The sequence below is a fragment of the Phyllostomus hastatus genome, unplaced genomic scaffold, assembly GCF_019186645.2.
Source record: "Phyllostomus hastatus isolate PE091 unplaced genomic scaffold, TTU_PhHast_1.1 phas_contig_86, whole genome shotgun sequence".
Classification (NCBI taxonomy): Eukaryota; Metazoa; Chordata; class Mammalia; order Chiroptera; family Phyllostomidae; genus Phyllostomus; species Phyllostomus hastatus.
This window is the reverse complement of record NW_025333977.1, coordinates 94,042,539-94,068,798: the sequence shown is the minus strand read 5'-3', so window position 1 is coordinate 94,068,798 and position 26,260 is coordinate 94,042,539. Positions and strand designations below refer to the sequence as shown.

Sequence of the window (26,260 nt, the reverse complement as noted above, 5' to 3'; positions counted from 1 at the left end):
TATTTCTTATTAGGAGCAACCTCCTGCCTAAATCAAGTAGTTGTATTTTTATCAGGTTAATTTTCTGTTTTTGAAGAAAATTATAAGTCTAAAGTGTCAAATGGAAATTTTTACACTTACATACTTGAAATTCACTAAGGCACTATCGCGTCTGTTATTTAATCCTCAAAAGAACCCTGTAGGATGGCCTTATCCACATTTTACAGGTGAGGAAGGAGAGGCATAGTCATTTTCCCAAGGTACACAGCAATTAAATAGCAGATAGGGAAGTGAAGCCCAATAATGATCAGATTTCCCAATGCTAGCTTTTCTTACATTGTCCCATTTTTGACTATCATGAAAAAAATGTTTAGTTGATTTTAGAGAGAAAGAGGAAGAGAGAGAAACATCAAGTAAGGTGTTTTACTTATTCATGCATTCATTAATTGTTGAGTCTTGTATGTGTACTGACCAGGGATTAAACTTGCAACCGTGCCATGAAAAATTTTTGAAAAATAATTCTAGTCCTTTATACCTTAAATAGTTATATGCAGTTAATTATTAGAAGCACCTTCAGCATATGTAATTGTACTATATAGAGAATAATAATAAGTGGTAAGCAGATTTGTTCTTTTTTGCCCTTTATATCTGATACCAATGAGTTTGAAATGAGTATCTTTTGGGCAAAGTTCCAGCTGTCTTTGGAAAATATTAAGAAATGAACATTACTCAGAGGAAAACCATTGATTGTTTTTGTTTAAAAAAAAAAACAAAATTTAGCCCCAGCTGGTATGGCTCAATGGATTGAGTGCCGGCCTGCGAACTGGGGAGTCACTAGTTCGATTCCCAATAGGGGCACTTACCTGGGTTGCCAGCCAGATCCCCAGTGGTGGGCAGATGGGCGCGGGGGTGGGAGGCAGCCACACATTGATGTTTCTCTCCCCCTCTACCTCCCTCCCTCCCTCTCTTCCCCTCTCTCTAAAAATAAGTAAAAATCCTTAAAAACATAAAATAACCCAGTATTTAAAAGATTCTTATATAATACTTTAATACTTATAGTCCTTTATCATTCATTGTTTTTAACATGAAATACCAAATAGAGGAATTCCCTTAAATAGGGATAGGCAAAAGACATGGATTTTATTTTTACTGAATTAGACATAGATGTAAGAGGCCAAATAACATTCAGGACACTCTCGCCTCTTTTACTGATATAGTTCCACATTCTATAGTAATATTGTTTCCACATGAAGCATGAATTTCAGAGATTATTGTTAATATTTTGTAAAGTTCATTCTTGTCAATGCTGGCCATGTATCCCATTCTCCATCAACATAGCATGTAAATCATTATGAAAACATTTACTTTACAGAAACTTGAATAACAGGTATTCACAGCAGATTTGAGAGAACCTATCTGTCCACACTGTATAAAACATGTTTTTTAATTGTTTAAAAATAGTTTTTATATGTGAATATCTTTCCTTATTGAATTCTACTATAATTTTTAAAAAATATTTAATTTTTTTATTTTTAGAGATAGGGAAAGGGAAGAGAGGGAGAGAAATGTCAATGTGAGAGAAACATCGATTGGTTGCCTCTCGTTCTCACCTCAACTGGGGACAGAACCTGAAACCCAGCCATGTGCCCTGATCAGGAATCAAACCCATGACCTTTCTCTTTGTGGGACGACAGTCAACCAACTGAGCTACACCACTCAGGGCCTGAATTACATTATAATTTGACTTACATTATTTGTATTATTAATTGGTTAACATTTGATAGTGGCTCCTAATTTCTAAACTATAATTTTCACTCTTTACAGTTCATCGTTTCTATTTCGTTCTTCCATCTTGGTTGGTGGTTAAAAATCTTGGAAAAGATACCCTCAAATATGTAGTAATCAATTCTTTATGTATAGGACTACTAGTGATTGAGATAATTATATATAAATGTAAAAGTGAGGTATACCAATAATGGAAAGATTTATTTAGGTAAAAGATATCTTTTAGAATCTTAGTTTTCTTAAGATAATGGCCTGTTTTTCTTTGATGAAAGAGAATTAATAGAGCTTCCTCTTATAGACACATTGTCTATTCCTTCAGATTATTGAAATGCTGTGTTTAAACAGTGACTGGAGTAATACCTAGTGGGAAAGAGTACTTAGTATAATTTTGAATTTTTTAAAAGATTTTATTTTATTTTTAGACAGCGGGGAAGGAAAGGAGAAAGAGAGGGAAAGAAACATCAGTGTGTGGTTGCCTCTCACACGCCCCCTAGGTCCCCCTGAGGACCTAGCCTGCAACCCAGGCATGTGCGCTGACTGGGAATTGAACCAGTGGCCCTTTGGTTCACAGGCTGGTACTCAATCCACTGAGCCATACCAGCCAGGGCAATTTTGAATTATTTTTTATTCTTCAGTCATTTGTCTTATTGTATATTTCTTTGTCTGGTTATTTGATTGCTGGATGTTCTTGTTGACAAATGAGTGTTGATACTTTATTTCATAAAGTATATTTTGGAGTTTTGACTCTTAGATATCAAAAAACAGTGCCTTAAGTTCAGTTACTACTATTAGAAACACCTGAAAGAAAAACATGGGACCTAACTTAAATTAACATTATAAGCAGGAAGATAATAAATTTGGAACCTATTATTTGCTATTAATTAGCAGAATTTAATATTTAAGTTAAAACTGTAAAATAAGGTAAAATATTATACCATTTTTACAGTATATTGAAATGAGGGTTTTTTTTGTTTTTTGTTTTTTTACTGGAAGACATGGGTTATTAGTAAACTCTCTAGATATAAACTTTGAAGAGTTTATAGGCTTTTAAAAGATGAGTAATTGCCCTGACTGGTGTGGCTCAGTAGGTTGGGCATCATCCTGCAAAGAGAAAGGTCACAGGTTTGATTCCCAGCCAGGACACATTCCTGGGTTGCAGGCCAGGTCCCAGGTTGGGAGCGTGCAAGAAGTAACCAATCAATGTTTCTCTCCCACTCTTTCTCCCTCTCTTACCCTCTCTTTAAAAATAAATTTTTAAAAATTGAGTATTATTTTTTCTTTTCTGTATAGTAGGGTCTATTGAATAAATAATCCAGGGTAATGCCTATTTAGCCATCTTCATAACTGGAATAAAATTCACTTTATGTTTCGTTAAGCTTATTTTAATATATCTGTGTAATTATTTGTTTGATGTGGTAGTAAAAGTGCTTTTATTAAGCCAATATTTTCAATTAATTTTTGGCTTGAGTTTTAAATTTTTTATTTAAGAGTATTTTTATTGATTTTTAGAGGGGGAGAGAAATAAACATCGATTGGTTCTATTTATATATGTTTTAATTAGTGGTTCTTTTTTATTTTTATTATTTTATTTTATTTTAGGGGGGAAGAGAGGGAGAGAAACATTGATGGGAGAGAGAAACATCAATTGACTGCCTTTTATATGTTCCTCAACTGGGAACCAAACCTACAACTGAGGCATGTGCTCTGACTGGGAATCGAACCAGTGACCTTTGTGTTTTCACAATGATACCCAACCAACTGGGCCACACCAGTTGGGGCCATTGGTTGATTCTTGCATGTATCCTGAGGGGGAATGGAATCCACAACCTTGTTGTATTAGGATGACAGTTCAGTCAAGGCCTGATATATTTTTTTAATTAGTGCCCCCCCCCTTTTTTTTTTTTAAGAATTTAAGGCAGGGAACTTGACTGGGAAGGAGAAATATTTTGTTCTCTTTATAAATCATTTGAATTACTGTGTACTTTAATTCCAATTGATCTCTATATGGAAGCATTATTCATCACTGTGGTTCCTGAAAGTTAAGTCTAGTGTGTTCATTACTTATTAATTTGAATGCACTCACAATAGTTACAGAAAGAACAGGTAGCAAAAAACACCTTTCATTTTGGTATTTTCCCACTTTTTTTGAATAGAGAAGAAGTCCGTGCCCCAATTCCTCAAAAGCAGGAAATATTGGTGGAACCAGAACCTTTGTTTGGTGGTAAGTTCTCCTTTTTTCCTTAGCTTTATTTGACTTTGTTTTTACCTTTAGGATTTTAATGAAACTATCAAGAGATATGAAGGCTTGCTTAGATTGTTACTCCAAGTGTATAGTCAATTCTTACCTTGTGTACTCTTCTCAGGAAAGTTGCACAATCAATTGTTCCAAGGAGTTAACCAGACTAAAAAGTTGGTATTTGCTGCAGAAGGCCAAAGGGAGGAAAATTTGAAACCTCTTCCTTGGAATGGAAACCAATCATTCTATCACTAGAGAAAAGATTCCAGTTATTTTTATGTTCTGGATACCTACCTGACTGCCATATTCTTAGTGTTGTGATATGTGTTACTTTCACTATTTCTTAATTTCTAGACATGGTTTTCCTATTTTGATGAAAGGAGAAAGTGATACCTAATCCATGCAAAAAAAATGTGATAACAGTCTGGGTGTGTAGAGAAGATGGTAAAAATAGGATGTATAATCATAGTTAAAGAAGATTTATCATTTTAGTTTAATAAACACTTTTTGTGAGCCAAGTATTTTAGATATTAATAGGTATATGTAAAAGTATAAGACAAAGTAATCTAGTTGGACAGACAAATGCATAGAAATGTACATTCTACATATTGAGAACAGTAGTGCAGGGCAATAGGCCTATAAAAAGTTTTACTGATAAACTAGACTAAAGGAGAACAAATAATTTGTAAGAGAGATGAAGAAAATTATATAAACCATATCCTTTTTAAATTGAATTTATTGGTGACATTGTTTAATAAAATAATACAGGTTTCAGGGGTACAGTTCTATAATACATCATCTGTATATTGTGCGTTTATCACCCCAAGTCAAGTATCCTTCCACCTCTATCCCCCCTTTACCCTTTCCTACCTCTGCCCACCCCACTTTCCCTCTGGTAATCACCATACTGTTGTCTAGGTCTATGAGGGGTTTTTTTTTTTTTTTCCTTAATCCCTTTACTTTTTTTCACACAGCCCCCACCCCCTTTCTCTGACAGCTGTCAGTCTGTTCTCTGTATCTATGAGCCTGTTTCTATTTTGTTTGTTAGTTTTATATAAATGATATCTTTTGATTTGAAAAAGCACCTTAATTGAGAGTATTTTTTTAAGGTTGATCTTTAGCTTTGGGTTTTACTGTAGCAAGAAATAAAAGAATATACCATTTAGATTCAGACATAGATATAGAAGGAAGAAAACTGTAAGATCTGAATATTGAAGTATAACATGTGCTTTCTGTATTGTTTGATTCAGCCAGTTATTATGTTAATACACTAGAAGTAATAAAGCAAATAATTTTTTTAAATATAAATGTTACAAATATTTTTAGAGCTGTGGAGTAATATCCTTGTAAGATTTATGTTTTCTTTATTGCAAGGAAGAAGGCAGGATCTTTGAGTGGAGAAGACTACATGAAATAGATTCTGTGCTGTTTTACTGTTGAACAAAAACACAAGAGTTCCCATTTGAACTCCCACTATCCTCATCTTACCTTTTGTTTGATATACATTAGGAGGATGAGAATGACTTTATACAGTTAGGAAGTTAGTCTGAACTGTCATTATTAGACTTATTATAACCTAAGAGAGGTTTTTAGAGAACTCTTTCTTTTTAGGACAGTTTTAATTTAAAGTGTGATTTTTTAAAAGTATTTTATTGATTATGCTATTACAGTTTTCTCAATTTTTCCCCCTTTATCCTCCCTCTGCCCTACATCCCCAACCCTCCTGCATTCCCCACCCCTCACTTTCATGTCCATGGTTGTACATATAAGTTTTTTGATTTGTTTCCTATACCATTCTTAACCTCTCCCCATCTATTTTATGCCTACCGATTATGCTTCTTATTCCCTGTACCTTTTCCCCCTATTCTTCCCCTCCCCTTCCCCACTGAAAACTCTCCATGTGATGCCCATTTTTCTGATTCTGTTCCTGTTCTAGTTGTTTGCTTACTTTTTGTTTTTGTTGTTTTTCTTTTTTTTATTTTTTTTTAGGTTCAGTTGTTGATAGTTGTGAGTTTGTTGTCATTTTATTGTACATAGTTTTTGATCTTCTATTTCTTAGATAAGTTCCTTTAACATTTCATATAATAAAGACTTGGTGATAATGAACTCCTTGAACTTGACCTTATCTGGGAAGCACTTCATCTGCCCATCAAATGATAAAGCTATCTAATTGATAGCTTTGCTGGATAGAGCAATCTGGGATGTAGGTCCTTGCCTTTCATGACTTGGAATACTTCCTTCTAGCCCCTTCTTGCCTGTAAGATTTCTTTTGAAAAATCAGCTGATAGCCTTACAGGCACTCCTTTGTAGCTAACTCTTTCCTTTCCTCTTGCTGCTTTTAAGATTCTCTTCTGATCTTTAATCTTGAGTAACTTACTTATGGTATGGCTTGGTGTGTTCCTTCTTGGGTCCAACTTCTTTGGGGGTTGCTGGACTTCCTGGAATTCTATTTCCTTTGCCAGATTGGGGAAGTTTTCCTTCATTATTTTTTCAAATAAGTTTTCAATTTCTTGCTGTTCTTCTCCTTCTGGTACCCCCATGATGCGGATACTGGAACATTTAAAGATGTTCTGGAGCTTCCTAAGCCTCACCTCATTTGTTTGCATTCTTGTTTCTTCATTCTGTTCTAGTTGAATGTTTATTTCTTCCTTCTAGTCCAAATCGTTGATGTGAGTCCTGGTTTCCTTCTCTTCACTGTTGGTTCCCTATATATTTTTCTTTATTTCACTTTTTCATAGCCGTCACTTCTTTCTCTATATTGCATCAGTACTCAACCAGTTCTGTGAGCATCCTGATTACCAGTGTTTTGAACTCCACATCTGATAGGTTGGCTATCTTGTTGTCAGTTACTTTTTTTTTTTCCTGGAGTTTTGATCTGTTCTTTTATTTGGGCTATATTTTTTTTGTCTTGGTACACCTGTTAGGTATAAGGGGCAGAGCCTTAGGTATTCACCAGGATGGGGCAACCGATGCTGCATTGTGGCACTGTCTGTGGGGGAGGGGTCAGAGAGGGAACAGTGCTGCTTGCTCAGCTGTTGGCTGGCTTTCAGTCACTTCCCCTGCTACCCACAAGCAAATTGGGCCCTTTTGGTGCCGATTTCCATGTAGGTGGTTTTGTGTATGGTTCTAGGACCCTGTGGGTCTCTCCAAAAACTTTCCTGTGAGTCTGGGAGTTTCTTCTGCCACCATAAACCCCATAGGTTTTTACAGCCAGAGGTTCTGAGGCTATAGTTTCTTACACTGGAACCCTGGGTTGCACAGTCTGTCACACTCCCCAGTTGTTCCTCCTGGTTTATCCAAACACATGTGCAACTCCCCCTCCCTGCCCCCCCCCACCCCGCTGCCCCAGTACGCCAGGTGCCACCTCACCTGCCTGTTCTATCACCATGCCACGTGTCCTCTATGGCCTGGCTGCCTTACCTTCGCCCCTCCTACCAGTCTGGATGAATGTTTCTTGGTTTAACTCCTTGGTGGTTGGACTTTGATACAGTTTGATTTTCATGCAGTTCTGGTTACTTTTTGTATTTAAATTTGTTGTTCTTGTTTTGGTTATGCGAGGAAGCAAAGAGTATCTACCTACGCCTCCATCTTGGCCAGAAGTCCAAGGAAAGGTTCTTTAAAATCCTTGATTGATTGATTGATTGATTGATTGATTTTAGAGAGATAGATGTAGAGAAGCATTGATTTGTTGTTCCACTTATTTATGCATTCGTTGGTTGATTCTTGTATGTGCCCTGACCAGGGATCAAACCTGCAACCTTAGCATGTTAAGATGATGCGCTAACCAACTGAACTACCTGTCAAAGGTTAAGGAAAAGTTCTTAAACAGTAGTTTGAGTTGCAAGCTAAATTAGCTGCTTTTTTTAATGGAACATTATTTTTATACGCTAAATTGCTGACAAGCTATATATATTTTAAATTTATTCCATTCTTTTATTTTGAATTTTATTTATCAGTTACAGTTTACAGTCAGTATTATGTATTAGTTTCAGGTGTACAGCATAGTGGTTAGATAATCATATACTTTATAAAGTGTTCCTCCCAATATTTCCAGTGCCCACCTGACACCACATATATAGGTGTTACAGTATTATTGAATTATACCCTATGTTGGACTTTTTGTTTCTGTGACTATTTTGTAATTACCAGTTTGTACTTCTTAATCCCTTGACCGTTTTCACCCAGTTATCCAAATTTCCTTTCCTCTGGCAACCATCAGTCTGTTTTCTGTCTGTATATCTATTTGAATGTTGTTTGTTCATTTATTTTGTTCCTTAGTTACCACACATAAGTAAAATTAGATGGTATTTGTCTTTCTCTGACTTACTTCACTTAGCATGATACCCTCTAAATCCATCTGTGCAGTCTCAAATGGTAAGGTTTTTTTTTTTATATATTTTATTGATTATGCTATTACAGTTGTCCCATAATCCCCCCTTCACTCCCCTCCACCCTGTACACCCTCTCCCACCCATATCCCCCCCTTTAGTCATGTCCATGTGTCATACTTACAAGTTCTTTAGCTTCTATATTTCCCATACTATTCTTACCCTCCCCCTATTTATTTTCAGCCTACAATCTATGCTACTTATTCTCTGTACCTTTTCCCCCTCTCTCCTCCTCCCACTCCCCTGTTGATAACCCTCCATGTGATCTCCATTTCTTTGGTTTTGTTCCTGTTCTAGTTGTTTGCTTAGTTTCTTTTGGTTTTGCTCTAGGTGTGATTGTTAATAATTGTGAGTTTGCTGTCCTTTTACTATACATGTTTTTTCTTTATCTTCTTTTCTTACATAAGTCCCTTTACATTTCATATAATAAGGGCTTGGTGATGATGAACTCCTTTAACTTGACCTTATCTGAAAAGCACTTGATCTGCCCTTCCATTCTAAATGAAAGCTTTGCTGGATAGAGCAATCTGGGATGTAGGTCCTTGTCTTTCACGACTTGGAATATTTCTTTCCAGCCCCTTCTTGCCTGTAAGGTCTCTTTGGAGAAATCAGCTGACAGTCTGATGGGAACTCCTTTGTAGGTTACTGTCCCCTTATCTCTTGCTGCTTCTAGGATTCTCTCCTTCATTTTTACCTTGGCTAATGTAATTATGATGTGCCTTGGTGTGTTCCTCCTTGGGTCCAACTTCTTTAGGACTCTCTGAGCTTCCTGGACTTCCTGGAAGTCTATTTCCTTTGCCAGACTGGGGAAGTTCTCCTTTATTATTTGTTCAAATACGTGCTCAATCTGTTGCTTTTCCTCTTCCCCTTCTGGTACCCCTATAATTCGGATGTTGGAACGTTTAAAGATGTCCTGGAGGTTCCTAAGCTTCTCCTCGGTTTTTTGAATTCTTATTTCTTCATTTTTTCTTGTTTGCTTTTTTCTTCCTTCTGGTCCACTCTATTGTTTTGAGTCCCAGTTTCCTTCCCATCCCTATTGGTTCTCTGTGCATCTTCCTTCATCTCTTTTATGGTAACCTGCATTTTCTCATCTAATTTGCACCCAAAATCAACCAATTCTGTGAGCTTCCTGATCACCAGTGTTTTGAACTGTGCATCTGATAGATTGGCAATCTCTTGGTCGCTCAAAAGGATGAGCCCTGGGGCATTGATCTGTTTTTCTGTTTGAGACATGTCGCTCCTGTTACGGTGAGAGGCAGAGCCTTAGGTGTTCACCGGGGCTGGGCACCCCAGTCACTAGATTGTGACGTTGTATGTGGGGGTGGGGGCGGGGTGGGAGGGAACAATGGCGATAGCTCCCTTCTCCTGGGATCACAGACCCTTCCCTGGGATCCTGGGTTGCAGGCTCTGCCCTGGTTCACAATTGCAGCCTCACTGGGTCCGCCAGTTGCTGCTTGTGTACTCAGGGTCCACACGCTGTGATCTTGCGAGCCACCCGCAGCGATCTTGCGCGCCCTGGATGACTTACGTGCTCCGGTTGCCTACACGCCCATTTCTCCCTGTTCTCCGAGCTCACAACCCGCGCCCAGCTGCTCCTTGTCTCCTCCCCTCCTACTGGTCTAGATGAACGGGTCTACTTCAACTTCCTGGCTGTCCGACTTCCATTCAGATAAATTCTCTGTCAGTTCTGGGTGTTATTCTGCCTCTAAATTGTTGTTGTTCTAATCTTGGTTGTGTGTGGAGGTACGGTGCATCCACCTATGCCTCCATCTTGCCGGAAGTCCCCTCAGATGGTAAGGTTTCGTTCTTTTTTTATGGCTGAGTAATATTCCTGTGTGTGTGTGTGTGTGTGTGTGTGTGTGTGTGTGTACATACGTGTGTGCCAAGCTTTTTAATCCACTTGGCTGTTAATGGTCATTCAGATTGCCTCCATAGCTTGGCTATTGTAAATAACACTAATGAACACAGGGGCACATATATTCTTTTGAATTAGTGTGTTGGGTTTCTTCAGATGCATACACAGAAATAGAATTGCTGGGTAATAAGTGAGTTGCATTTTTAAAATTTTGAGGAGCCTCCATACTGTTTTCCATAGTGGCTACCCCAATCTGCATTCCGATCAAGTGTACACGAGGGGTCCCTTTTCTCTACATCCTCACCAGTACTTGCTGTGTGTAGATTTATTTTATTTTTTTAAGATTTTACTTATTTTTTAGAGAGAGAAAGTAAAGGATGGAGAAAGAGAGGGAGAGAAACATCTATGTGCTAGAGAAACATTGATTGGTTGCCTCTCACATGCCCCCCGCCCCGTCCCTCAGCTGTGGACCTGGCTTACAACCCAGACATGTACCTTGACTGGGAATCAAACCAGTAACCTTTCAGATTTCAGGCAGGCGCCCAACCCACTGATTCACACTAGCCAGGACTGTGGATATATTGTTAAATAGCCATTCTCACAGGTTGTGAGGTAATACATTGTGGTTTTAATATGCGTGTTTTTTTATGATTAATAATATTTAGCCTATTTTAATATGTCTGTTGGCCATCTGTATGCCCTCTTTGGAGAAGTGTCTATTCATAGGTCCTGCCCATTTTTTAATTGAGTTGTCTCTTTTTTATTTTGGTGTTCAGTTGTATGAGTTCTTTATAAAATTTGGGCATTAACCCCTTAACAGGTGTATCACTGGCGAATATCTTCTCCCATTCAGTAGATTGTCTTTTTTGTTTATTGGTGATTTCATTTGCTATGCAAAACTTTCTTAGTCTTTTATAGTCCCATTTGTTTATATTTTCTTTCAGACAGGCTTATAGTTATTTAGATCTAGGCATTTGGCAGACTTTTTAAAAACATTTGTTTGTTTATTTTTAGAGAGGGGGAAAGGGAAAGGAGAAAGAGAGGGAGAGAAACATCGAAACATCAGTGTAAGAAAGAGACATCAACCAGTTGCCTCTCATATGCACCCCAATTGGGGACCAAAGCCACAACTCAGGCATGTGCCCTGACTGAGAATTGAACCCACGACCTTTTGCTTTTCGGAACGATGGCCAACCAACTGAGCTACATGGGTCTGGGTGGCAGACATTTTTTTGAAAATGAACAAAACCTGTTACTGTTTCAAGGCAAACAACTGATACTATTTGTTACCAGTGATTTTTTTAAAAAAATCTTTTAGGCAGAAATTGGAATATTGGAAAGTTTATATATACGATTGTGAGCTTGATGACATGTCGCTACTTAAAGACTTTTTCACAGTATTATTGGTGACATTAACAGATGGTGATTTTTAAAAGATTGTGTGATGAAATGGTCAATATTTGGAATGTATGCATAACTCATTGAACAAATATTTTCAAAAGGCCAATGCACAATATTACAGAATTGTACCTGGGTAAAAGATCTATTCATATCGTATGGTGGATTGCACAGAGAGATTAGATATGTATTGTTTTGTAACAAATTGCTCCAAAATTGAGTGTTCTGAAACACCAGACATTTGTTATTTCTCAGTTTCTGTGGATCAGGAATTTAGGTGTGGCTTAGCCAGGGTCTTTGGTTAAGGTCTCTCACAAGGGTGTAGTCAAGGTATCTATCATCCAGGGCTACAATCATCTTACATAGCTTGAATAGAGGAGGATCTCTCTTTCTGAGCCTTCTCATGCTACTGTTGGTTGGAGACATCTGGTCCTTACCATAGAGCAAATGAGAGGGCCAGAGGGGACCTCCCAAGATGCAAGCCATCATCTTCTGTTTTGTTTTGTTTTTTTCAATGTGTGGTTGCCTCTCACGAGCCCACCTTGCCCTCCCCTTGTACCGAGGACCTGGCCTACAACCCAGGCATGTGCCCTGACTGGGAATTGAACCAGTGACCCTTTGGTTCACAGGCCAGTGCTCAATCCACTGAGCCACACCAGCCAGGGCGCTGCCATCTTTTTAAATCTCATTGGAAGTGACATACCATCCAGGCCTGTCACCTCTGCCACATTCTGTTTGAACCTGCTCATTCTCAAGTTATTCAAACGCAGTTATGAATTTTGAAAGATAGGGATTATTGGGGTCCATGTTAGAGACTGCCTACCACATAGACCTATAGATTTTAATGGAGCAGCATATGAAAAGTTCATTGATAGGATTTTAGATTCCACATTTCAACTAGTCTTTAAGAAACTTCCACTGGTTGATTTTTGCTGTAGTATCAGAGGAGAATATTTACAATTATCTTAAAATACTATTATAATACTCCTTTTTACAACTATGTATCTATACAAAATTGAATTTTAATTTTCTTCATATATATGAACTAAAGGAATAGCAGCAGATGGCAGAACAGAATGCAGAAGCACATCTGAAAATCCAGATATATTCTCTTAAGCCAGATGTTAACAGATTTGTGAAAATGTCACTCTTCCCACTAAATTTTTTTCTCCACCGGCCCTACTCTCCTAACTATGAAGCTCCTTTTAGCTCTTTGTAGGTTAGCCTCTTTAGCCTTAGTGACCAGCACTCCTATTATGTAGGCAACAGAGTGAGAGTACAGAGGACTGATGTTTGGTTTATAGCAGATGGTCTGGAAGAGTCAGGAAACCACATACTGAAGAGATAGGCAGAAGTAATAATGGTTCTAGGGTCAGAGGTGTTGTGCTCTGGAGAGGTTCTCGAAGACGTAGGATAAATAAAGAGGAAACAGTTGGGAATAGGTTATTGAGCCCATGAAATAAAAGGGGTTGGGTAGAAGGCCAGCAATAAGAGGAACTAGTGAGAATCCCTCCTAGAGAGAGCTAGGAGATCAAGTGTCTGATATAGAAGGGCTAAATTGAGGGTGGATGGGTTGGGGGAGAAAGGGAGAGCAGGAGGGGAACAGGCTGTTGGCGATTTAAAAGTGGATGAAAACTACGTGCCCAATAATAACATGCTGTCTTAGGTAATTATTCTGTTTTACCCTAACATACTCTTACTTCTTTAATTATTATGGTTGAAAAGTATCTGATAATGAGTTTTAAGAAGACATTCTTGAAAGACTGTATTATTCCTGCTAGAAACATACATTTGAAATAGGACCTCTTGATTAAAAATAGTTCCAGGATTGAAAAGAATAGCATTCCTCGATTCTTTATAAAGAAATGGAAGAAGGGGGAAATGATGGAGTATTTAAATTTCTAAAACTTTCAATTTAAATAAATTCAGTACAACCAAAAATCGATTAAAGTTTAAAAAATCAGAACTAAAACATGGAAGTTTCTTTTAACCAAATCATTTTGCTACGGATATTATGCTTTTTTAATATAAATACTTATATAAGTATGTGCATAAATGATATAAGGCCAGATAATGCTTCAAATAAAAATGAGATTTTTTACATGTGGTTCTTTCTGCATTTTTTTTCTCTTAATAGTTCTTGGACAGAAAGAATTATCCTATATAATAACAAATGCAGGCTGTTGGCATAGATGCTTTGATGTGGGGTCAGGGACTTTTATACCTTCTATCTAATTTTACTAGTAATCATCATTTATTAACATGGAGTATTGTTCTGGTTACATGTTAGCCAAGAATGCAGTAAGCCAACTTAATGACTGTTACCCATAGTGGGAGTCATTAAATGTTCTTATTTATTGTAATATATATAAATGATCTGGCAAGTTTTTTTATGAGAACACATACAAACAGGAAAATAACATTTTAACTATTGCTTTTTAGACTTCATCTGTAAAATACTTCAGGATTGGGTAATAGAGACAGTACAGGGGTATCAAAAGACCTTGGTTCTATTCACTTTTCTGTTACTAAACATTATGTACCTGGAATAGTTTTTTCTTCCAAAATTAAAAATGTATTTTAGTATTTACAATTTTACATGTTATCCATTTACTAAAAAGTAGTTTATAAGTATGGTTTGGAACTCAGTTATAAAGCATTATACCAAAGGGTAGTCAGATCCCTTAGGCCAGTGATTTTCAACCTTTTGCACCTTCTGGCACATGTAAACAATTGAGACTGTGGCACACCAAAAAATATGTTTTGCTGAGCTGACAAAAAAATTGGTATAATTTTGATTCACTCCCACAGGATGGCTATTGTTGTGTTGGCTGTTGTGATTTTTTATTTGACAGTCTAAGGGAGGTCAGTGCCCCTGACTAAATAGTCAGGTATTGCATGTTTTCAAAATTCTTGTGGCACACTGGTTGAAAATCGCTTCTGTAGGCTAACCTGAATTAGATATTGGAAACATTTGTAGCTTTATCTCCTTTGGGAGTCATCTTTAAAAATCTTCTTTCTTCCTGTCTTACACAGGTTTCGTCAAGTCACCTTAACTGGGCTTTAATTTTCTCATTTGTAAAACAAAATGGTTGGACTGAAGATGGTTGAGTTAATTATGTATGAATGGCTTGAAGGTTTTGAAATACTTTATTTTTTGAAGGAAACGACCATTATGAATCTATGAGTGTTTCAAAACAAGAATTACTATAGATAAGGAAGTTTTTAGAATTGTTCCAAAACTAATGTTTAAATTTTTGTATCAATTCTGTTTTTCCCTTTAAAGCTCCTAAAAGACGGCGGCCTGCACGTTCAATATTTGATGGTTTCCGGGATTTTCAAACTGAAACAAGTAGGTATCTATAGATTAGTTTATCCTCTATATGTCTTTTTCTGTTTCTCTCTCTCTCTCCCCCACCCCCCCATCTCTCTCTCTCTCTGTCTCTCTCCTCTCTCTGTCTTCTCCTTTCCTCCCACGTATAAAAGCACAAGGTGGAAAAGCACTCATAACTTTCCTATAGGTCAAGATCTTAGTTTGTTTCATATACTTTGTCTTAAAAAGAAATGATTATTAATATGATGTCTAATTACTTTGAGGACTCACCTTAATTGAAAAAGTAAAATTATGCCCTGGCCAGGTTGCTCAGTTGGTTAGAGTGGTGCCTTGGTATGGCAAGTTTGTGGGCTCAGTTCCTGGTCAGGGTACATACAGGAGGCAACCAATGAGTACATGGGTGGGTAGAGCAACAAATCAATGTTTCTCTCTCTCTCCACCCCTATCTCTCATTCTTCCCCCCCCCTCCACCTCACTCCCCCTCCCTAAAATCAATCAGTACATTTAAAGAAATATTTTATTTCTTTTTAGAGAGAGGGGAAGGAAGGGAGAAAGGAGAGAAACATCAATGTGTGGTTGCCTCTTGCGTACCCCCTTATGGGGATCTGTCCCTCAACCCAGGCATGTGCCATGACTGAGAATCAAACCTGCAACCCTTTGGTTCACAGGCTGGCACTCAGTCCACTGAGCCACACCAGCTAGAGCTAAATAAAATTTTTTTAAAAAGTAAAATTATTAGAGTTCCAGCCAAGATAGAGGCATAGGTAGAAACCCTTCACTTCCTTATACAACCAGAAGGAGGATAACAACCAATCTAAAATCAGTAAACAACCAGAAGTGCCAGAAAAGCAAATTGTATGGAACTCAACAACCATCGAATTAAAGAAACAGTCAAACATAACCAAACCAATAAGGCGGTAGATGTAGAGAGAAACCACAACAAGGATGCGGATGGGGCTCACTGAAAGAATCCCCAGTGAGGCAGCGAACCCCATGGGTGTGGCTCACTTAAGGAGAAACTGAAACACACAGTTGACTCTGGAATTACAGTGGAATTACTGGTGAGAAACTCCCAGTCTCACATGGGAGTCCGTTGGAAAGTGCACTAGAGACGAGCAGGCGAGCTGCATTGTTCCCCCTCTGACCCCTCCCCCACAGGCAGCTCTGCAGCTCAGTAAGGAAGGTTGCCCTGCCCTGGTGAATACCTAAGGCCCCGCCCCCTTACAACTGAACAGGTGTGCTAAGACAAAGAAATATGGCCCAAATGAAAGAACAGAACAAAACCACAGAAAGAGCTAAGCAAGGAGGAGATAGCCAACCTATCTGGTGGAGAGTTCAAAGCCCTGGTAATCAAAATGTTCACAAAATTGATTGAGCTTGGTCACAAAATGAAAGAACAAATGAAAGATACCCAAAATGAAATAAAGCATAGTATTTGGGGAACCAATGGTGATGGGAAAGAAACCAGGACTCAAATCAACGGTTTGGAACAAAAGGAAAAAATAAACATCCAACCAGAACAGAATGAAGAAACAAGAATTCAAAAAAGTGAAGAGAGGCTTATGAACCTCTTTGACAACTTGAAGTGTTCTAATATCTGAATTATAGGGGTGCCAGAAGGAGAAGAACAACAGCAAGAAATTGAAAACTTATTTGAACAAATAATAAAGGAAAATTTCCGCAGTCTGGTGAAGGAAATAGACTTCTAGGAAGCCCAGAGAGTCACAAAGAGTTGGACCCAAAGAGGAACACACCAAGGCACATCATCATTAATTACCCAAGATTAAAGACAGAGAATCTTAAAAGCAGCAAGCAGAAAGGAAAGTGTTACCTACAAAGGAGTTTCCATAAGGTTATCAGTTGACTTAAATCTTACAGGCAAGAAGGGGCTGAAAAGAAGTATTCCAAGTATTCATGAAAGACGGGGACCTACATCCAAGATTCCTCTATCCAGCAAAGCTATCATTTAGAATGGGAGGGCAGATAAAATGCTTCCCAGATAAGGTCAAGTTCAAAGAGTTCATTATCACCAAGCCCTTATTATATGGAATGTTAAAGGGACTTATGTAAGAAAAGGAAGATGAAAAGTATAAACAGTAAAATGACAACAAACTCACAACTATCAACAACTGAACCTAAAAAAGGAAAGAGAAAAACAAAAACAAAAAGTAAGCAAACAACTAGAATAGGAACAGAATCAGAGAAATGGATATTACATGCAGGGTTTTCAGTGGGGAGGGGAAAGGGAGGAGTAGGGGTTAAAAGGTACAGGGAAGAAGCAGCATAATTGGTAGATAGGCATTAAATAGGTGGAGAGAGACAAAAAATGGTATAGGAAATAGAACTCAAAGAACTTATATATACAACCCATGAACATGAACTAAGGAGGGTAATGCTGGAGGTTTGGGGGGTGAGGGGGGGTAAAGGGAAAAACTGGGAAAACTGTAATAGCATAATCAATAAAATATACTTAAAGTAAAATTATGAATTCAGTTTGTGATTGTTATTAATTCCCCCAGAGCTGAGCTGTTCCAAATTTTAACCTACTTGTTGATAGAAGAATAAAAGAGATGGAGATAATATAAAAATCAGGTAATTTACAAACTTAATCAGCTTTTGAATGGGCACTTAAATACTATCATCAAATAAAAAACTGATTTGCCTCAAGACCCTGTTATCTGTCAATTAAAGACCACAATGAAAATGGTTGTTGTAAGGTAATTGAAAAATAAAAGAAAAACACCACTCAAAGCACCCCCAGTATTAATATTTTGGCTATAGTTGTTTAGAATGGGTTTATATCTTTCTGTGGAATAAGTTAGAATGAGGATCTTGACCTTACCCCTTTAGAGGAATTAGTACTGGTTTAACAATGGAATTTTAAAGGAGAGAACAGTTATGTTTAGAGAATATATGAGAAACTCATGGACCGTGTTTGATTTTGTAGTTAATTTACAATGAGCTTATTGAAGCACAAGTAGGTCTTGTAACTTTGTTGAGTGTTGAAGGGGAATCCAAACTGACCCAAGTCTTCCACGGAATCCTATGCCCTGCCAACTTTAAAGATTGGGAATATAGCTAGAAACAACAGGTGAATTAGGATCACCTTCAGAGCTAGATAAATGGAGTTGAAAGTTTTCTCTTATGCTAAAAGTTAGTTTTGAATATGTGAAGGAAATATTTTGATTACGTCTCTATATAAATTTCTGCTTTTATCCTTACCATTGGGCAGAAAGCCACCACCAAATCTTAAGACTCATTCACTTTGTATTATTTTCAGAATCAGCATTTAATATTGCATTTGAGATTAAGCAATTCTTGCAGTTGATACTAGCAATTTTTATATTGCAAGATTTATGCCTTTTATTTTATGATTAATCGAAGCTTTCTCATCCTCCTGTGTTGCAGTTCGGCAAGAACAGGAATTAAGAAATGGAGGAGCCATAGATAAGAAACTAACTACCCTTGCAGATCTATTCCGGCCACCCATTGATTTGATGCATAAAGGCAGCTTTGAAACAGTAAGTAGTTGGAAATTCTAAGGCTTAACCATGAATCCTTTTGCATTGTCAGTGCCATTTTTTTTCTTTCTAAGAAAAAATGTTTTCAGCATACTGTATAGGGAATTGGCATAATTACAAGTATGATATATACCTAAAAGGTTTGTAGGTATCTTTTGCCCACCTTTCTAGAGATTCCTAATGTATTTTAAAAGAATATCTCTGCTCTGGCCAGATGGCTCAGTTGGTTGGAGCATTATCCCATACAACAAAATGTAGCGGGTTAGATCTCCAGTCAGGACACATACGTAGGTTGCAGGTTTGATACTCGGTTGGTGCGCAAATAAGAGACAATCAATGTGGCCTGGGCAAGGGAACATTTAGCCTGTAAGTTCTGTGAACATAAGAACTTTGTTTATTTATTGTTGCATTTAATACGTAGAAGAGTTTTTGGCACACAATGACCATCATTAAATCTTTGTCAAATGATTAATGGCATAATCTGGAGTACATTGTACAGAAAGAATCAGAACAATTTTCATAATAGTTCCTGTTTTCATAAGAAATTGATATTTATATGTTGCCATTTAATTTTACATGCACTTAGTCCTAATTACTAATAATACTTTGTTAATTTCAACAGTCCTGCTTTAAGGCAAGTAAAAATATGTTAGCTAAAAATGTAGCTCTGTCTGGTGTGGCTCAGTGGATTGAGTGTTGACCTGCAAATCAAAGAGGGGTTGCACCTTAGATTCCCAGTCTAGGGCACACACCTGAGTTGCTGGCCAGGTCCCCTGTTGGGGACCAGTGAGAGGCAGCCACACACACATTGATGTTTCTCTCCCTCTGTTTCTCCCCCCATTTCCCTCTCTCTAGAAGTAAATAAATAAAATCTTTAAAAAAATAAAATAAACTTTTGACTAGTTAAATACAGCTTTCTGGCTCAATACAGGGATACTTCCGTTTTGAACTTGGAACTTGTGGAATCAACAGTGAAGATTAGAAAGTGTTTTTCTCTGGGAGATTTATACAAAATAGGAAAACAGTATCTCTAAGGCTGTGTAAACCTTCTTAAAGCAGAATATAGTCTCACATTGCCCAGTACTTCCAAAATGATGTATATTCGTCAACTGTTATTAACCTGAGTTAGTTGATTCCTAAGATTTTCCTCTGTCAAACTGATATGGAAAAGAATATTATTCCAAGATAAAATTACTCAAACCTATGACTTTCATTTCATTGTTCCTATGTAAAGGTTTAAGGAAGCATTTGCTCATTTGCTTTTCTGCCAATCTTTTTGTATTCAACAACATTTTTAGGTTTTTATGGTGATGAGGAACTATTAAGCAAAAAGTACACACTCATTAATATTTGTGCCATAAATTGGGGAGTCTTTTAAAGATCATTTCGATAATATTCACTCCTAGGAAAATAACCCTAAGAGAAAATACCCTCAGCAGCTTTTACAGAAATGTTTAGGATGATTTTATAAAATAGCACATGCCTAATAATTGAGATGAATATGATATTTGGAAATGTGGGTAGATATGATGTTAAAATAAAACAAGATATAACACACTGGTTATATCTATTAAAAAGAACATGGAGTATGTAGGGGAGGGGAAAAAGAAAAAAAGATGGTATATTTTTGGGTAGGGATTGAAAGAGACAAGTGATAGAATTACATGACTTACTGACCTTAAAAATTTGTATATTTTTTTTTCAGGTGTTTAAATGTACAATAAAAATCCAGCCATTATAATAATAACAGTTTATTTAAATTTGAAAAATGCTTGAAAGTGGACAGTATCATTATATATACCCAAGCAAATTAATGTAAATAATGTATAGATACCAAAAACTCTAGATGTTGTACTTGAGGAAAAAAACTTCGTAGTATTTAAATGAAAAAAGTGACAGTTTCTGAACTCTGAAACATATGAGTTACCAAGTAGAAATTATTTCAGACAAGTTTTGTGTAACTTTACTCTTATAGGCCAAAGAATGTGGCCAGATGCAGAATAAGTGGCTGATGATAAACATTCAAAATGTACAAGACTTTGCATGCCAATGCCTCAACCGTGATGTATGGAGCAATGAAGCTGTGAAGAATATTATCCGGGAACATTTCATTTTCTGGCAGGTGAGGAGAGTTAATCAGTTTTAGTAATATTTTACTTTGGTAGTATGGGATGTTGAGAAGGAGGAATTCAGCTATAAACTGGAAAAAAATTAATAACTGAGTTAAATTATAGCATATGAAAAAGTAAAACCACCCATAATGGCTAAAATAGTAAGAAAAAATGAAAATTAGGGCAACAATGAAGAACTCCCAAGAGAAGAGAGAAAAAAGAACCAAGCTATATAACCATTTAATACTTATATCTCAAAAGATCTTAAATATCTTGTTAAAGTGTAAAACTGGAACATTTCAGTAGGAATATAATGTGAACTACACATGTAATTAAAAGTTTTCTAGTAACTGCATTTAAAAGGGTCAAAAGAAACAAGTGAAATTAATTTTAATATATTTTAAAATCAATATATCTAATATAAAACTAATAAAATATTAATGGGATATCTCAATCTTTTTGTTCATATGTTAAGTCTTCAAGATCTGGTTCATATATACTTACTAAGTTCAGAATAGCTACATTCCAAGTACTTCAGCAGCACACCTTATAGTGGCTACTATAATTGACAGTGAATTATATGTGAATGTAGATCTCAGTAATAGAAAAACATTTGACTAAGACTTGGATTTTAGCTTGAGTTTGATACTTTTTAACTATATGTCCTTAGGCTTGTCATTTTAGTCATGCTGGCTCAAGTTTCTTTTTATATGAATTATCAAGCTAAGATTAGATAACCTTGCTCAAATTTTCATTTTATGAAAAATAGAAATGTCTTGAATGAATTTTTTCCCCACCATAAAATGCTGTTAATGTTATTAATTTACTTATTCATGTTTTACAGGCCTAAATTCAGTATTATTTTTTTCTGAATGATAACCTTTTATTTTGCAACTATTGACTGAACTTCTATGCCACTCAAGATAATCATCTTAATATGTTGTGATTTATTAAGATGTATAATATAAGGGTCAGGAATGACATAAGTAGACAGATAACTTGAACTGAAAGCACACTAACTTGGTCAGAAAGAGCAGTATCTCTTCTGAACTGGGAACAGAGGAAAAATGGATTGATACATAATTTTTCAGAGGAACTAAGGGCAAGAAGTTGAGGGAGTTCACACCAGATGACCTTCATTTTCTATTTAATGTAGGTATGAGATCCTAGCATATACCAAAGGTATATTTGGAGAATTAATTGTTGTTGATGTATAGTAGGATAGCAGGGATGTAATTGGAACTTTTTTTAGAGAATGACTTTTTTTTATATCAATGACTTAACAGGTTTATCATGACAGTGAGGAGGGTCAGAGATACATACAGTTTTATAAGCTAGGGGATTTCCCCTATGTTTCCATCTTGGATCCACGGACAGGTAAGATTTGTATCAGTTTACAGCATTTGACCTATGACTTATTTTTCAGTTGCCTAAATAATTATCTTTAATATTTGTCTGGATCCTATTTCAGAATTCTTTGTAATAATTTAGGTGAAGGCTTTATTGATGCCCTTTAGAATCATTTAAACATCTGTTGAAATGTTTTAGGGAGTCTGTTTCTGACAATTTTGGGAGATGATAGTATTTTATATTTGTATAGTTCTGTTCTTTCAAAAAAAATAACTTACATCTTGTTATATTATAAGGGATCCCCTTAGGTTTTGTATTATTAAAATATTAAGATTGTTCTGGTACTAGCTGTAATCCCACCAGAGAACAGAGTGTAGAGCTGGTTTTATTATTAATGAGTTGAGTTTTATCAAAATTTTTGCTTTAAATCTTCTTTCTAAATGGCAGTAAGTGGTACCAGCAGATAAAGAAGTTGTTTGGTGGCTGGGAATCTTAGCTTGGCTATAATTAATGTATTCTTTAGATTATGAAAATGTTATATAACTTAAATTGATAAGGGGTGGGGATATATGTTCTCAAAATTTTAATCATGTAAATACTGAAAGTAATACTTAATGAGAATATTGAAGTATATTGGTTTCATTATATTTATATATTCTGGTTTTTAATTTTTAGGTCAGAAGCTAGTAGAGTGGCACCAGTTAGATGTATCTTCTTTCTTGGACCAAGTGACAGGATTTCTGGGTGAACATGGGCAACTGGATGGACTTTCTAGTAGCCCGCCCAAAAAATGTGCCCGTTCAGTAAGTATGACTAAGAAGCGATGATGGCCAATTAAGTGTAATTGAATGTAGATATCTTGTACAAAATGTTTGCACCTAAGAAGGTAAAGCTAATGATGTAAGCATTGGACAGTTATAATTTGTGGCTGTACAACATCTTAGATGCCTTCTTTATAATTTGATAATTTCCCACATGAGGCTTCTATCTTCTCAGTGAAATCATAAGATTCATATTCCCAGTCTCCCTTGCAGCTAGGGTGTAGGCATGTAACCTAAGATTTTGGTTTAGAAGTAAACAATGTGAATATGTAGCAGTGAGGAGAACTGATTTGGCAAGCTCCAGTGATAGAGGGAGGACTCTCTTTCAAGGGCAGTATTGCTGGGGTATCCAGGTCTAAATAGCAGTAAAAATAGGATTTTGCTAGAAAACTCTTCATGGTATAGTTGGTCATTATTACTAGTTATATAGCTTTAGGGCCTGGCTCTCTGGCCCCCCCCCTGAGATTATTTCTTCTCCTTCGCTCCCTCCCTCACTCCCTCCCTTCATTCCTTCCTTCTTCTCTTCCTCTCTTCCTTTCTCCCTTTCTTCCTCCCTCCTTTCTTTTAATTTTATTTATTTATTTTTAGAGAGAGGGGAAGGGAGGGAGAAAGAGAAGGAGAGAAACATTGATTGGTTGCTTCTCGCATGCCCCCAAATGGAGACCTGGCCTACAACCCGGGCCCTGATTGGGAATTGAACTGGTGATCTTTCAGTTTGCAGGACAATGCTCAACCAACTGAGCCACACCAGCCAGGGCACCCAGAGGTTGTTTTTGTACTTAATTTCTATAATACGCTAATATTAGGCATAACCGTTTGAATTGGTGTCAAGATTAATTGCAAATAAAGAGATCTAAATGACACCAGAATTTCACATTATTCATAGGAGCTGTTAGGGTTTGATTTGCAATGAGGATAAAACTAGTTTTAGAAGGTAAGACTTTAACAGTGCATATCATACAGAGGTGAAAGAGTTACTTAAGTAATCACCTAGAATAATGTGGCCATTTAAGAAAAGGCTGTGGGTGCTTGCCAAGGAGTGGTATAGAATTTTCTCCCCTCCTGTCATTACTCAGAGCAGTTTTATTTAAGTGAACAAAAAGTGCAGAACTAAAACATCGTTTCACTTTTGTCTATGGACAGTTTGTTGGTTGGTTTTTTGTTTTTTGTTGTTTTTTTTTTTTTTTCTTCATTGCTAAGAGAAGTTTTACTTAGGTAGAATTCTTTCTTAAGGCATTCAAACTCCAGAGTTTCTATAATTGCCCTAAGAGAGTCTCTTATCTTTTGCAGTCATAAGATTGATATTGCCAAAAACTAGAGCCTGAGTTTGTGAGTTGCTGAATTTCAACATAAATTGAGATTACAACCTTACCAGGTGTCTTATAAAAATTAAGGCACTTAGTGGAAAAGAGTGTAACCATAAAAATGGACAAATACATGGAGGTGATTTGGGCAACTGGTATCTCAGACTCCACTTGTTATACTAAATTCTCTGATTATTACAAATTTTGATCAGCTGTGCAAGAGAAACATCAACAGATAATGACTTAAAGAAGACATCAACTGTGTAAGAGAAACATCAACAAATAATGACCTAAAGAAGACATCTACTTTTCTCATCTAGAACTCTAGAGGCAAGCAGTTTAGGGATTGATTTTGTGTATGTCATCAAGAAACCAGGTTCCTTCTCTATTTTTTCCCTGCCATCCTTACTATTTGCTGTTGTCCTCATGGTCACAGGTAGATGCTCTATTCCTAGGTATCATATCCAAGTGTGGAAAAGTAGGAATATTTAGTGCCTCTATTGCAAAGGTAAACAGATAAACACATATAAGAGTTCTACTTACTTTAGTTGGACACATTTTTTTCCACAAACACAATTAAAGTTCTGTTAATAAGGAAACCAAGAAGACTGAATGAGAGATAGGAAATTAGCAGTGTCCATCATAGTGTCATTCTTTAAAATCAACCTACCTGGTACATAGTGTTATCATCTGTAGTCAGTTTGAACCATTACATGTCATATGAGTATATCTGGTGTGTGTGTGTGTGTGTGTGTGTGTGTGTGTGTGTGTGTGTGTGTGTGTTTGATAAATTAGCCTTAAGTTTATTATATTTAACTTTTTTATAGTTTTATAATTACTGTGCAATAAACAACACATTTGTAATTTTAAATTTGACAAATTTTGATGTTGGTATCTGCCTGTGTTTTTTTGGTTTCTCTTGGTCAACTGTTCAGATCTGTGGCTCATTTTCTTTTGGATTGCATGTCTTCTTACTGAGTTGTATGGGTTCTTTTTATATTCTGATATAAGTCCTTTCTTGGATATATTGTTTATAGATATTTTCTCCTAGTCTGTTGCTTGCTTGTCATTTCACAAGTGTCTTTTGAAGAGCAAATGAAAAATTTTTGATGAAGTCCAATTTATCAACTTTTATACTGTGTTTTTAAAAATCTAATCTTTTTTTTTAATAGTGTTAGCTCTTAAGTCAGTGTTCCTCTTTGAATTAATTTTTATATATGGTGTTGGGTCTAGTTGTGGCTTTTTTGTTTGTTTGCCTATGGGTATGCAATTGTTCCAGCATCATTTGTGGAGACATTATTTTTTCCCCATTAAATTGCATTTGCACCTTTGTCAGAGATTGATCATGTATGCATGGGTTGATGGACTCTATTTTTTCCACTGATTCATACATCTTCCTTCACACCAATATTTCACTGTCGTAATGATTGCTGTGGCTTTTTATAAGTATTGAAATCTCATGGTTAAGTCCTCTAAATTTGTAGCTTTTTTTTTAGGTCCTTTGCATATAAGTTTTAGAATCAGCTTGTCACTTTCTACAAAGAAAGCTACTACAACTCTGATTGGAATTGCTTTGACTCAGTGGATCATTTTTGAGAGAAATGACATCCTGACAATGTTGAGCCTACATCTGTGAACATGGCATATATTATATTTCATTTATTTTAGACTTGAATTTTTCTCAGCCATATTTTGTAGTTTTTATATATTGACCTTGTAGCCAGCAATCTTGCTAAACTCACTAGTTCTACTTGCTTTTTTGTAGATACCTTTGAATTTTCTATATAAACAGTCATATTGTCCATAAATAGACTTATTTTATGTCTTCCTTTCCAATCTCCTGCCTTTTATTTTTTTCTTAGTTAGGACCTTGAGTACAAAGTTAAATAGAAGTGGTGCGATATTAGACATCCTTGCTTCTGGGGTGAAAGTATTATCTTTTACCATTAAATTTGATGCTAGCTATGTTTCTTGTCAATACACTTTATCAGGTTGGAGACGTTTCCTTCTGTTCCTAGTTTGCTGAGTTTATTGTAAGGGGATTTTATCATATGGTCTTCCACATCTATGAGATAATCATACAATTTACTATTTTTAATGAATTCCATTGGGTGTTTTTTTTTATGTTAAACCTGCCTTTTCATTACTGTTAAAACTGATGCATTACTTTTTAATATA

General features: G+C 36.4%; 1 protein-coding gene across 1 annotated transcript in view; it reads left to right on the top strand.

Moving 5' to 3' along the window:
• The window catches only part of UBXN7 (UBX domain protein 7), a 58,984-nt gene that overhangs the window by 18,058 nt on the left and 14,666 nt on the right, over positions 1 to 26,260 (top strand). Inside the window, exons 3-8 of the mRNA XM_045850903.1 lie at positions 3,918 to 3,985; positions 14,928 to 14,993; positions 18,384 to 18,496; positions 20,472 to 20,618; positions 21,894 to 21,984; positions 22,633 to 22,760. Coding sequence (XP_045706859.1) covers positions 3,918 to 3,985; positions 14,928 to 14,993; positions 18,384 to 18,496; positions 20,472 to 20,618; positions 21,894 to 21,984; positions 22,633 to 22,760 — 613 coding nt within the window. The remainder of the gene's footprint in view (positions 1 to 3,917; positions 3,986 to 14,927; positions 14,994 to 18,383; positions 18,497 to 20,471; positions 20,619 to 21,893; positions 21,985 to 22,632; positions 22,761 to 26,260) is intronic.